The sequence below is a fragment of the Podarcis melisellensis genome (genome assembly GCF_964234715.1).
Source record: "Podarcis melisellensis genome assembly, chromosome: 14".
Lineage (NCBI taxonomy): Eukaryota > Metazoa > Chordata > Lepidosauria > Squamata > Lacertidae > Podarcis > Podarcis melisellensis.
In genome coordinates this window covers 11,102,011-11,115,699 of record NC_138546.1, presented here as the reverse complement: position 1 = coordinate 11,115,699, position 13,689 = coordinate 11,102,011, and the positions used below count along the sequence as shown (strand labels likewise).

Genomic DNA, 13,689 nt, shown 5'->3' with positions numbered 1-13,689 from the left:
ATGCCAACCTCTCTGGACTAATTATTCAAATGCTAATTATTCAAGTAGGCGCTGGGTGTCCTAGACCCCATTTAAAATGGCACAAATGGCTAGCAAATTCATTACTGCACCAGGCTCTTGTTATGTATGGGTCTTGTTCTTGGGCTGATTTAATATCTGCATTACCAAGAAGTGACATGATTATCTGCACACTGTGTATTTGCGTTGGGAACAGTGTTTTAATGCCATCAACCCTCTCTACTTTGGAATCCTCGTGTTGCCACTGCTTATTTTAATTCACTGCCACTGAGCCCACTTCAGGAAAACGAGCGCCGTTAAAGCATTTTAGAAAATATTTATTTTGAAAAAGTTCACTCTGTACAAATTGGAACTGTAACATTCTGAACACTGCAAGTTTTATAAAAAAATGCTAACATGGATCCAAATAAAAGCCATTTCTTTTCCCCCCTTCTTTTAAATTACAAAGGTAAAAACTAAAAACGTTTCCTCGAGAAGCTACTTAATGATACACATTTAAGGATGGCAAAGCTCAAGACATAACCAGCTTATCATATACTTTCTGACTTGTGTTGCACTGGTTCCATCAAAATATGCAACTTAATGGATGACAAATTCACTTTTACAGTGCTCTTCCGACACAGAAGTGAGCCTCTAAACTAGGTTTCAGAAATGGGTCCATCTGTACAATGCACTGCAACAGTGAGGGAGAAAACTAGCACAATTTGATCATTTCTCACCCAGTGGTGACCCAAAAAGGGCAATTCTGCCCCCATTCACTATACATTTTGTTACAAAACCACTGTACAAACCCACTACGATGCAATTGTTACTGGATTAAAATGGCATTCATTCCAGCAGTCTTTGCACCAATCGGAAGGTAAACAACAAAGAAAACACTTTTTATAAAATGAAGAACAGGAACGTCACGCAGGAAGACCCACAACGTGGGGGATACAAATTCCTTAAAAGTGTTCTTGAAATAAAACAAAAAGTTCGAACGAGTAGGCCTGCAGCTTCTGAGCCACAAGCACATCCTCGCGGCGGCGCGAAGGAAGAGATGGTTCACTTTCTCCTCTCCCTAAGGAGCGATCCTGGGACGATAAGCATGCAAAAATGACTTCGAGGGGCATAGAGGCAGCGGTACTTCTGTAAACATGATCACACCGAAGACTGATGAAAAGGTGGGGTCAGGACGGGTGGAGATGTAACGGCAAAGCAAGGCATGGTTCACAAAGAAGTGTTCACATTTCCCCACCCTTCTCCCCACCGCAACTGCAGGCCGTAAGAACTTCACAGGGCCAAGTCAGAGCCAGGGGTGCCAGGCGGGATCCATGCGGCAGAGGTTGTCCAGGCTGTTTGCCGCAGCAACCAGGGTGTTGACTTTGCTCTCCCCCCCTTCGAACTGAGCCAGGTTATGCAGGCGCGTCATGATGGCGGTCACGGCTTTCTGAACCAGCGAAACCAGCTGCTGGCTGTCCATGTTCTCCGGCTGCCCTGCTGCTGAGAGCGGGGAGGAAGTATCCTCTTGGGTCTTCTTGTGCCAAGCAATTATTTCATCCCGCAACACCGTCTTCAGGATGCCATCAACCTACGAGGAGTGGGGAGGGAGGAAGGGGAAATAATTATGTTTAACTAGGAGGGACTGTCAAGGGACTTAGCCAAACTGCAAGGGAAACGGACCGTCGCAGTGCTTTGGCGTTCCTGCAATAAACCTTAGCAACAACAACAAAACTCTTTACGGTGGCGTGTTCAGACCACTGCAGCCTAGAGTGAGCTGCGTTATTAAAGGCTATGCATTTGATGTTTCCTTCTAGAACCATTTGTGACGGTTTACTTTTGGCTGTGCCCACCTTATGGAACCCCTTTGCCTCATGATGTGTGGCTATCTTTCTCCCCCATTGTATTTTCCTCCTGTTTATTGAAGCCCTTTTCAACTCAGGAAGCTTGTATTTGATCAGGCAGACAATACCTCTACTTTAAAAAAAAACAAAACCACTTCTGTCCCTTGTCTCTTTTGTAGTTGTTTCGTACTCTTTCCGCTAAACTGCAATTTCTGTGTTTTGTAAGCAAGCCCTGAACAGAAGAGGCAGAATATAAATGCTCCGATCGATCCGAAAAACCTTCAACTTCGAGCCTTCAACTTCAGAAAAATCCAATGCTTCTATAATTTTGATCCTCCCCACTTTTGTTTTTGGCTGTTTGCCCCCCTCCCCCCTTGCATTTAAGAAGTTAAGAGAGGATTTAGCACAACTGCAGGTTGAGTCTTTAGATGCCTAATTAGGAAAATCACACAGGCATACCACCTGCGTTCTTTGTGTGTCACGTGGCGTGTTTGGTCTAACGCGGCAATTGCAAATTTGCCACCAGCTGCGAGGAGATGCTTCACCTTGGCGAAGCGTCAGAATTTTAAAAAGGAATTAAGCCCATTCCTTGAGCAAACTGTACCCTGCCAAGAGCCAAACTCCATCAAAACCACTATATATCATGAGCTTCCTTTTCCACTTAACAAGCCGCCAAGACAGATTCCCATTTGTGACATGATTCGTGGGGAAACCTAAACGATGCTGCTGATTTGCAACCCGCGCCACCGTTCTCAGGCTTGCAGACACCAGCATTGTTGATGGAATGCTGTGGCAACTGCTGAGGCACGTTAATTTCAACCCAACAGGCCAAGCTGAGAGCAGAATTACTGTCCGCTTTCCAGCATCCGCCCAAGAAACAGGACCACACAGGCATCAGCTAGACTCCAGCAAAGCTCTTTTCAGATGTGCTTCAGCTCAGTGTACAATCTACTGTGGAGATTCAGAAAGGGCGGGGGGGGGGGGATGGACACGCCACACCATCTGTGGGATGCAGGTTATCATCTGTGAGCCGAATTCTAAGGACATTGTAGGATCAAGCTCATATACCTGCAAGTTACGTTTTCAAACCGATAGTAAGTAGCTACTCTATAAAAAAGTGGGGGGAACGACAGTTACTAGGAGCGCAGGCATTTTCGCTATAATGTACTGCCGCGGAAGTGGGGCCAATTCCGTAGAGGACTGCAAAGCCAGGGCTATTATTTATTTATAAAAAGCTCATATTATGCTTATATGAGATTTCTGCCCGAAGGAGGAAAGGCCAGCGTGGAAGTACATGTTAAACTAGAAAATCCTTTTGTTTCTTGGTGAAAAGGAAACCTCCCTATGGGAAGGCATTATCAGAAGAGCAGTGGCAGTGGGTGATAAACTCTTTCCCCACCAGTCGGTTCTCCCCTACCCTCATACACACACCCTCCCTTTGATAGATTTATTTATGGTTTCTATGCCAAAGAGGCAGTGGCGGAGGAAGTCGCTTGGGTGCCTGGGGTGGTGCGCGCAGGGGCAGAGCAAGGCGCCCATAGGGGCGGGGTGCACAGCGGTGCCTCCAGAGTCTGCCTGCCTCCTCCCACTCCGCTGCCCTACAGGTGGGGGGGAGGCAGCGGGCAGACCATTTGAGCAACACAGAGCCTGCGTGCGCCCAAGCCATGTCTCTCCCAGGAGAGACGTGTGGCTCAGGTGTGCTGCAGGCCCCATGGTGAGTGCCGCCCGGCATTTTGTCACCCTCCCCCCTCAGTGGTGACACACGGGGCGGCCTGCACCTCCCTTCCTCCGCCCCTATGAAGAGGCAGGGGAGAGAGAAAGCAAAGAAGAAGAGCCAGGTAGGAAGATCGGATGGCTTTCACAGAGGATGAAAGCTAAGGAGTCTAAATCAATTCTTTGGGTATTAAACACACAAACTCCCACCCACACCTGTGCATACCTTAAAGTTTGGTTGTGCGAAACAGCGAGCCACTGCAATCATAGATGCAGTGAGTGGACCAGAAACGCCAATGGTAGTGAGGAACTCAGAAATGTTTGGTGTGAGTCGGAATGGGACGGGGCGGTTGGCGTCAAGATCACCGGTAGCATCATTGATATCAAAACGGAAGTAGGCCACGTTCAGTTTGCCGGTATCCTAGAGATTTTTTTTTAAAGACACACACATATAAACCATAAGTATGGAAATCAGAAGAAAAACAAAAAGCTATCCAAAACTGATTATTGTATCCATGCAAATCTGAAATACCTCCCTTGCATTCAAATTGTAAATGGGAGAAAGAATAAAAACAAGCTCTTCCAAAGGCATGTTTATGTTAACAGACTCCTGCTCAGGCACTATGAGCACAGACAACAGTTAACCAGAATTGCAGACATGTACACTATTCCTTGGGGACGCGAGTGGCGCTGTGAGTTAAACCACAGAGCCTAGGACTTGCCGATCAGAAGGTCGGCGGTTCGAATCCCCATGACAAGGTGAGCTCCCGTTGCTCGGTCCATGCTCCTGCCAACTTAGCAGTAGATAAATAGGTATCGCTCCGGTGGGAAGGTAAATGGTGTTTCCGTGTGCTGCTCTGGTTCGCCAGAAGCGGCTTAGTCATGCTGGCCACATGACCCGGAAGCTGTACGCCGGCTCCCTTGGCCAATAAAGCAAGATGAGCGCCGCAACCCCAGAGTCAACCACGACTGGACCTAATGGTCAGGGGTCCCTTTACCTTTACCTTACACTACCTCCTATTAGCAGGGGTATAAATATGACAGACAAAAACATCCTCAATAAAGTATCAATCTTGAATAAAGGGCTAGTAGAGGATCAGGGGCAGGGAAAAATATTGTTCCTATAATGTATTGCATAGAGGGGAACAGGGGTCTCCTATCAGCAGCTTTAACAAACTACACTTCCCAACATTCTCTGGGGGAAGCCATGGCTGCCTAAAGTGGTATGATACTGCTTTAAATGCACAGTGCAGATGAGGCCATAAATATAAAGTGGGATATAAATCTACTAAACGAAACAAACAAACAAACAAACAAAACAACAATTGTGAGATGCCTTAGTAACCCATACGGATGAAAAGACACAAATGCTATAAACAAGCTTATATTTGTGTTGTCATATTTATTATTTACTATTATTATTATTTAGGGACGCGGGTGGCGCTGTGGGTTAAACCACAGAGCCTAGGACTTGCCGATCAGAAGGCCAGCGGTTCGAATCCCCGCGACGGAGTGAGCTCCCGTTGCTCAGTCCCTGCTCCTGCCAACCTAGCAGTTCGAAAGCATGTCAAAGTGCAAGGAGATAAATAGGTACCGCTCTGGTGGGAAGGTAAACGGCGTTTCCGTGCGCTGCTCTGGTTCACCAGAAGTGGCTTAGTCATGCTGGCCACATGACCCGGAAGCTGTACGCCGGCTCCCTCGGCCAGTAAATAGAGATGAGCGCCGCAACCCCAGAGTCGGCCATGACTGGACCTAATGGTCAGGGGTCCCTTTAGCTTTACTATTTATTATGCAAGTTGCCCCCGGATGCTGAAGGGCACCACGTGATGATTATGCAACCCGCAAACTAGTCCCAGTGCATACCTGAGCAATCTGCAGCATCTCAGGGTTAAGCCTGTTCAAATGGAAGACAAATTCTGCGAACCCGATCAGTGCCAACTGGATGGTGAACATCTTCCGGAAGGTCCAGTAATCGGTGGCGTTTGGGAAGGTGTGCAAAGCCCACTCTTTCAGCATGCTCCGAGGCACCATGTTGCCCTGCACCTCTTTCAGAATATCACGGAGAACCTAAAACGGGGGAGGGAGAGGAAAGCCATCAGGATCATGTATTTCTATAAGGTTTCAAACAACTTCAAAGGGGCCTTTGCAACTATAATTAAGCACTTAAGACTGCAGCTATTGGGATGGACAGATTTACATCGGTTGACAACAGAAACACATTATGTATTTATTTATTCCAGGTTGATTTAAATCCTTAGAGTTGTGTCATGTTACACTTGCAAGCGAAGCTACTTCAAGAAGAAGCTCCCTTTAACCATTTTGGGGTGGGTTTTTTTTTTTAAAAAAAGCAACACCTTCATTTAATGAAAGCTGAAAGCAAAATGATAAGTCCTTTGAATATTTTAGCACATTATTTTCTTTTTTTAAAAATCAGGCTTTTAAGTCAGCCCACAAAAGTTATAGTCTGCAGGGTTTTTTCTTTTTAACTAGCCTGGTTTGAGAGCAGCAGCCTGCATTTCTAAGCTGGCTGCCTCATCTGTCGTGGAAACAAAACTCTTAAAAGTGCCAAAGACCTGTCTTCCACCAAGTGAAGGAAGGATCCCTTCTCTTTCAGTCCTCTGTGCTTCTGCGCTTTCCTTCTTCTGGATTTTCTTCTAGCATGGAAATCAAATGAGTCCTTCCCTTGCCAACCTGCTCTTTTTGCCTGCATGGAATTCCTTACTGCCCGTGGTGAAGAGGAAAGCCTGACTGAAATGTATTTTAGAATGCACAGGACTTGGGAGGTAAAATATATTGCAGGTCTTCTGTTATAGAAATGAAAAGATAAAATGGTAACCCAAATAAAAACATCTTGGAGATCCCAGGCCACAGGGAGGTTAGGCTGGCCTCAACCAGAGCCAGGGCTTTTTCAGCCATGCCCCCAATCTGGTGGAACGCTCTGTCACAAGAGACTAGGGCCCTGTGGGACTTGACATCTTTCCGCAGGAAAGACAGAACTGTCCACCAGGCCTTTGGCCAAGGCACAGTCTGACCCTCTCCTTCCGTAATCCTCATAAAACTCTAGCCCAATAGTTGCCATTAATTTGACTCTGAATTGATTTTAGAATGAATTGAGTTTAGAATGTATTTCAATTAATTGATTATGATTTTATGTAAACTGTGTTATTTTAACTGTTGTCAGCTGCTCTGAGCCCAGCTTCGGTTGGGGAGGGCTGGATATAAATAAAAATGTATTATTATTATTATTATTATTATTATTATTATTATTATTATTTAGGCAATATTGAACAGTGGCAATAGATGCCGCTGGGTTTCGGGAAAGGGAGAGTGTACTGTAGGAGCTCAATCAGCCAGCAGTTAAAACTGTGGAGTCTGGGACACTGTCCAGGGGCGCAATATGAAGAAAACTTGCTGAAGCTAAGGAGGTCTAGCTTGTTCCTAGACGAAAGGAAGTATCACCCATGATATCAGACTGGGCTGACCACCCATGAGGCCTTTATCCCAGCAGAAGGAAGGTGTAACAGCCACTGAATGATACTGTATTACTGTTCATTTTATTCAAATTGTGCTGTATAGCTCACCCATGTGATGGAATTATATCATGCAATGTAGGAGAGATTTAAGAACAAACAAACAAGCAGAAGTTGGTAGGATGATAGGAGACTGGTGCACCCATAACCACGTCAAACCAAACTTTTATATACTTCTAGCATGGCTACATCCAGCTTTGTAACTAAAGCAGTGGCAAAGGAATCTGTGGTCTTCCAGAGGTTGCCAGGCTACAGCATTCACAATCCCTCACCGGTAGCCGTGTTGGGTGGGGCTGATGGGAGCTGAGCAACAGCTGAAGGGCCAGAGGCTCCCCAAACCTAAACTGCAGGCCCAGCTACTAAAGTGTGGGCTTTGGGCTGTGGTTTCCACAAGCAGCCTCTGAACCTCTTAAGCCTCCCTGCATGGCACAGATGTCGTTATGCACGTTCAAGCACTGAGAGGCAATACTATCTTTCCGCAGTCTGCACAGGGCCTGGTATGCTCGGGCCGCAATCAAGATCTGCTTCAAGCATCTGAGTATTAATGTTACCACACTTTCCGCAGCCAAGTTGTGCCTCCCATGTAAACATCTGTGAACTACCTCCATATTTAATTACCTACAGCGTGGACTGGCCTAATTAATTAGAAGGAGAAAATAAAGTGGGGACCTGCTCCACTGCACTAGAAAAGAATGATAATCACACTTGCTTAAATTAAATTACTCAGAGAGAGAGGGACTAAATTTCCACAACCAGAAGGGAAGAGCCTCAAAAAAGAAAACGGGAGAGAAAGACAGATGTTCCGTGTCACTTAATTTTATTTTATGCTGTGCAAGGAATGAAAGGTTGTTTATTACAGACACAACTTTCAAGACACAACACACCTGGAACTGCATCAATTTCAATGGGAAGAAAGAGGACAGCACAATGCTTAATTATATGTGTTAAGGCTTTTAAAGTAACTATTTATTATTATAAATGGGCAAGGGTGATAATGGAATACTAAGCCTTAATTACACCACTTCAGGGGGATTCAAACTGTGTCTTAGTTGGCCTGGGGGGGGAATGGCAGATATTGGACCGGTTTTTTTTAATGCCAAATGGAAAAAAGCTTCCTTTTTTTGTTTTCGTTTTTGAAAAGAGAGAATGGTGGAGAGACCAGTCTATGGACTGAAACACAAAATAGGGAGAGCATTTGGGCAGGGCTTTCTGAGTGTCTGGAGCAACTAATACACATTACTATAGTCATCCTTAACAGCTTTCACAACCGCATTATCAGGAAGCTGGTCCAGGACTGTCTGCATTGATTGGAAGGGGTGACCCAGGGACTCATATAAAGGGGCTTCCCTATCATCTGCTACCTGACCCCCCCTTTTTTAAAGGGAGATATAAAGGATTGAATCTGGGACCTCCTGCAGGCAACACATACGCTCTACAAGTGAGCTATGATTCCTCTCAAAACAAAAAATTTCCTTCCAGTAGCACCTTAAAGACCAACTAAGTTAGTTCTTCATACCAAGAACTAACTTAGTTGGTCTTTAAGGTGCTACTGGAAGGAATTTTTTTGTTTTGACTATGGCAGACCAACACGGCTACCTATCTGTAATATGATTCCTCTCCATTGCAGAACCAAAGTGGAGGAACAGTGGCCCAAGGTGACACGGTGAGTTCATGGAAGAACTTCTCAATGAAGCAAGTTTCTCCTGAAGTACTGTTTGGATTAGGGATGGGGAACCTGTGGTCCTCTGAATGCTGTTAAGACTCCGGCTCCCATCACCCCTAGCCAGGATGACCAATGGTGAGAAGTGATGGGATCTGTAGTCTACAAGCATCTGCAGCACCACGGGCTCCCTTGGTTCAAGCGTGCTGGATCAAGCCAATGGCCCATCCAGTCCAGCATCTTGTTTTCACATTGGTCAGCCAGATGGACACAGAAAGCCTGGAAGCAGGACCTGAGCACACCCACACTCTCCCCCTCCTATGGTTTTCAGCAGCTGGTACAAGGAAGAAGAATGCCATTGACCGTGGAGATGGAACACGGTCGTCATGGTTAGTAGTCATGGAGAGCCTTATCTTTCCAGAAATAGGTTTAATCCTCTTTTAAGCCCATCCAAGTTGATGGCCATCACTGCCTCTTGTGGGACTCATGGCTCTGACAAGCAAAACAACCCATGCCAAACACCCAACAACCCACAGCTGCCTAACAAAACTTCTTTGTTGCATGTCTTGTCTTTTCCCGGTCATAATTACGCTCTATTAATCATACAAGGTGGAGAGGTAACAAGGCTCTTTTGAGGGTTTATGTTTTCGGAGCTTTGCCACAATATTAATGCGATGCAGGTGCCCGCTCAGTCCTCTGGCAGATCTACTTTGAAAGATGGTTTTGCCGATAAAAAGAAGGGGATGGGAGAGAGAGCAAGAGAGTGAAAAGATGAGATTGATGCATCAAATACGAGGCAAGGGAAGCAAAGGGAGGCGAAGAGCAGGCCTGGCGCAGAGAGCGCCTTAACGCATTCGTCACAGATTACAATACCTGATGGCTGGCCTGGGTCCCTCGCGCTTGGACGGTTGCCAGTCTGTCATAGTAGCGAGAAATCGGGCTGTCGTGCTCAATCCCCTTCTTGGCGCAGCGCTGCTTGTAGATCTCCACGAGGGAGAGAGATGAAGGATTGTCTTCGACCAGGCGCATCTGTGGAGAGACGGCCACGACTCGGGGGACTGGAGACAGGGAGAAAGGGGAAAACGTAAAGTTAATGTCCTGAAGGATCAAAGTGAACAAGCCCAACACATTATTTTTCCTCCTTTCCCCAGGACAGCCGTAACCATCAGGCCTTGTCCTTGCTTTTAAAGCTCTCCTGAGGCCTCCCCAGCCTCCATGTCTGCTCTTCTCTCCCGAGACATGCAAATCCATAACATCTTTGCTTTTCCTACCATCCTCAGCTTCTCAAAGGCTTGCTTGTTCCTCGGGAACATGCTGCTGCAGTCAGGTACTGGTTGTAAGCCTCCCAGAGGCACCTGGATGGCAACTGCGAGAAGAGGATGCTGGGCTGGACCAGCCATTAGACTGATCCAGCAGGGCTTTTCTTATGTTCTTTGAAGACATCGCCCATTCAGCGTGGTGCTAACGCCAAAGTTGCATGTTTGTTCCCCATATGGGACAGCTGCATATTCCTGCATAGTGGGGGGGGGGGGTCGATCCTCAGGGTCCCTTCCAGCTCTAAAACTCTATGATTCTTGTGTCACTTTGGAGGGAGAGTGGGGGGGGGAGCAGGACGCCTCCCTGAAGAGAGACCTGCACTGGCAGAGGTGGCACTGAATCCAGGCATCCCCACCCTAAGACCAGGGGTCTCTACACCAGTTGCCTGGGATCCTGGCCATCTCTCTCTCTCACACACATACATGCCCATCACCCCCCCAAGTTGCAGCAGCAGAGAAAATGGCCAGCAAGACCTCTTGTCAAAGCACCTGGCTAGCTAGACGTGAGGCTACTTTGCAGGAGAGTAAAGTAGATCAAGCGCCGACATGGTTTGGGACTTGACTGAGAGCCTGCAAGGGATGGAGCTTCCACTTTCTATCTAAGTTTCCCAAAGGCTGATGAGATGGCTTTACAGCTGCAGCGAAAGCTCCCTCAGAGCTTCAAGCCTTCCTGAACTGTGGAAACTGACATCGTCCCTCCTCAAAACTTTGGCCGCAATATTAAGGTGATTAATCGGTTCGATTAAATTGACTGGAAACATTTCAACAGACCTATAAAAGCTCCCCTCATTAAAACCAGCCAGCAGAGTTTAAAGCATTTAAAATGATTTAATACAAAAAGACACTCTCTTCTGTGTGTGAGAAAAAAAAGGGGGGGAAATGCCTCTCCTAAGAGGACAAAAACTGCAACACATGCATGCGCTGCTAAGCACAAGGGTGAGGAAACCTCTGTCCCTCCAGTTGTTGTTGGACTCCAACTCTTATCAGTCCCAGTCAACGTTCCCAATGGCCATAGATGATGGGCACTGTAGTTGAACAACATCTGGAGTTACAGGTTTGGAGGGGGGGACACCTTTTTAAAAGAACTTTTGGGCTTTTTTCCTCATATGCAAATGTCTGCAGATTTAATAATCAACCAACCAACCATTGAATTGAGTAAGAGATTAACCCAAAACTTAAACCTTCCCTGTGAAACCTTTGTGTAACCCTTTTGGCTAGCTGAAACCCAAGCTTAACTGCATATAATAACTGCATTTGCTCACATTAGGTAAAGGTAAAGGGACCCCTGACCATTAGGTCCAGTCGTGGCCGACTCTGGGGTTGCGGCACTCATCTTGCTTTATTGGCCAAGGGATCTAGTGTACAGCTTCCGGGTCATGTGGCCAGCATGACTAAGCCGCTTCTGGCGAACCAGAGCAGCACACGGAAACGCCGTTTACCTTCCCACCGGAGCAGTACCTATTTATCTACTTGCACTTTGAAGTGCTTTCGAACTGCTAGGTTGGCAGGAGCAGGGACTGAGCAACGGGAGCTCACCCCGTTGCGGGGATTCGAACCGCCGACCTTCTGATCGTCAAGTCCTAGGCTTTGTGGTTTAACCCACAGCGCCACCTGCGGTGCTCACATTAGTCCCTTGTTATCCTTGTTTGTCCTTTGTTGCCTTTGCCAAGTTCAAAAATCCAGGTGTTCAAATGGTCCCCAGATGCTGCCATGGTAAAATCCCTGGCTAGGGCTAGTAGGAGTTGGCTCACATGTTCCTCAATCTTGCCATAGGACAGGGGTTAGGAAACCTCTGACTCTCAGGCCAAATCTGGCCCAGCAAAGGTCTCAATTTGGCCCACAAGCTGTTTTCCCCAAACCACTTGCAGCTGTCCCACACCCAATGTCATACATGATGTCAGGTGTGGGGCAAGCAGAGATGTGGCTGGATCAACTGCACAACCGGGTTCCCTGTGGGGAACTTGATCATGACCCCGATCCTGCAGAAAGCAGTTTTAAAGGCACGGCCAATCAAACCTGCAGGATTGGTTATGTGACTGAGATTTCCCTGGGGAGCTTGGTTGTGGAACTGATCCCTGGAGAAAGAAGCTTTGTCAGCCTTGTGCCAGCAGATAACAGCAGTGGATTGATAGGTGGGTTGTCAAAATTGGCTAACGGAGGTGGGTAACAATAAATATCTGGGCTGCTGGATTCCCCACCAGTTATAGGATCTGGCCATCAAGGTTCCCCACCCATTGTTGGACTATTGGAAACTGCCTTATGCGGAGTCAAATCATCAGTCCATCTAGCCAACTACAGAGGTACCTCTGGTTACAAACGGGATCCGTTCTGGAGGCCCGTTTGCAACCTGAAAAGAACGCAACCCACGTCTGTGCACACATGGGTCATGATTCGTCGCTTCTGCGCATGCGCATAATGTTATTTTGCGCGTCTACGCATGCATGAGCGGCGAAACCTGGAAGTAACCGGTTCCGTTGCTTCCGGGTTGCCATGGGATGCAACCTGAAAACGCGCAACCTGAAGCAAACGTAACATGAGGTATGACTGTACTGTCTTTGCAGCCTGGCAGTGGCTCCCTCAAGGGTTTCAGACACAAGTCTTTCCCAGCCATACATTAAGATGCACACCAGGCCCTATCTAGGCAGAGGAATCCCTGTTAAAACTTCCCTTTGCTGAAAACTACAGTGGTGCCCCGCAAGACGAACGCCTCGCAAGACGGAAAACCCGCTAGACGAAAGGGTTTTCCGTTTTGGAGGCACTTCGCAAAACGAATTTCCCTATGGGCTTGCTTCGCAAGACGAAAATGTCTTGCGAGTTCCTTCGGGGTTTTTTCCCTCCCCCCCCCTTTTCCTAAGCCGCTAAGCCGCTAAGCCGCTAAAAGCTGCTAAACCGCTAATAGCGCTAATCCGCTAAGCTGTCAATGGGCTTGATTCGCAAGACGAAAAATCCGCTATACGAAGAGCCTCACGGAACGGATTAATTTCGTCTTGCAAGGCACCACTGTATTCTACAAAGGGGGATGTTACAACGTTACACGGGTCAGGACCTCAATATCTTAAGGACTGCCTCTCAGCATACAAACTGGCCCGGACCCTGCGTTTGTCATCCAAGACCCTCCTCTATGTCCTCCCTTCCTGAGAGGATTGGAGGGTGGCAGCATGAGAACAAGCCATTTCTGTGGTGGCTCCCCGACTGTGGAATGATCTCCCCAGAGAGGCTTGCCTGGTGCCTTCATTACATGTCTTTAGGTGCCAGGCAAAAACATTCCTCTTTATCCAGGCCTTTGGCCCTTAAATAATCTATGACCTGTTAAATGTGGGGATGACTATGACTATTATTATGATTATTTTAGGAGTATACTATTATTATGCTCCATAAAATAGTTTTTTTATGTTGTACTCCACCCTAGGGGTATATAAATCAAATAAATAAATAATAATAATTACAGTCTTACCTCGGGTTAAGAACTTAATTCGTTCCAGAGGTCCGTTCTTAACCTGAAACTGTTCTTAACCTGAAGCACCACTTTAGCTAATGGGGCCTCCTGCTGCTGCTGCGCCGCCAGAGCATGATTTCTGTTCTTATCCTGAAGCAAAGTTCTTAACCCGAGGTACTATTTCTGGGTTAGC

General features: G+C 46.9%; 1 protein-coding gene across 4 annotated transcripts in view; it reads right to left on the bottom strand.

Moving 5' to 3' along the window:
* Positions 1-314: 314 nt before the first annotated feature.
* TRRAP (transformation/transcription domain associated protein) overlaps positions 315-13,689 on the bottom strand; it is a 159,371-nt gene continuing 145,996 nt past the window's right edge. For all 4 annotated transcript variants that reach the window (XM_081889018.1, XM_081889020.1, XM_081889021.1 and 1 more), the window contains 4 exons: positions 9,618-9,802; positions 5,418-5,621; positions 3,781-3,975; positions 315-1,588 (listed from right to left, as the gene is read on the bottom strand). In XM_081889018.1, coding sequence (XP_081745144.1) covers positions 1,304-1,588; positions 3,781-3,975; positions 5,418-5,621; positions 9,618-9,802 — 869 coding nt within the window. In that variant the 3' untranslated portion in view covers positions 315-1,303. The remainder of the gene's footprint in view (positions 1,589-3,780; positions 3,976-5,417; positions 5,622-9,617; positions 9,803-13,689) is intronic.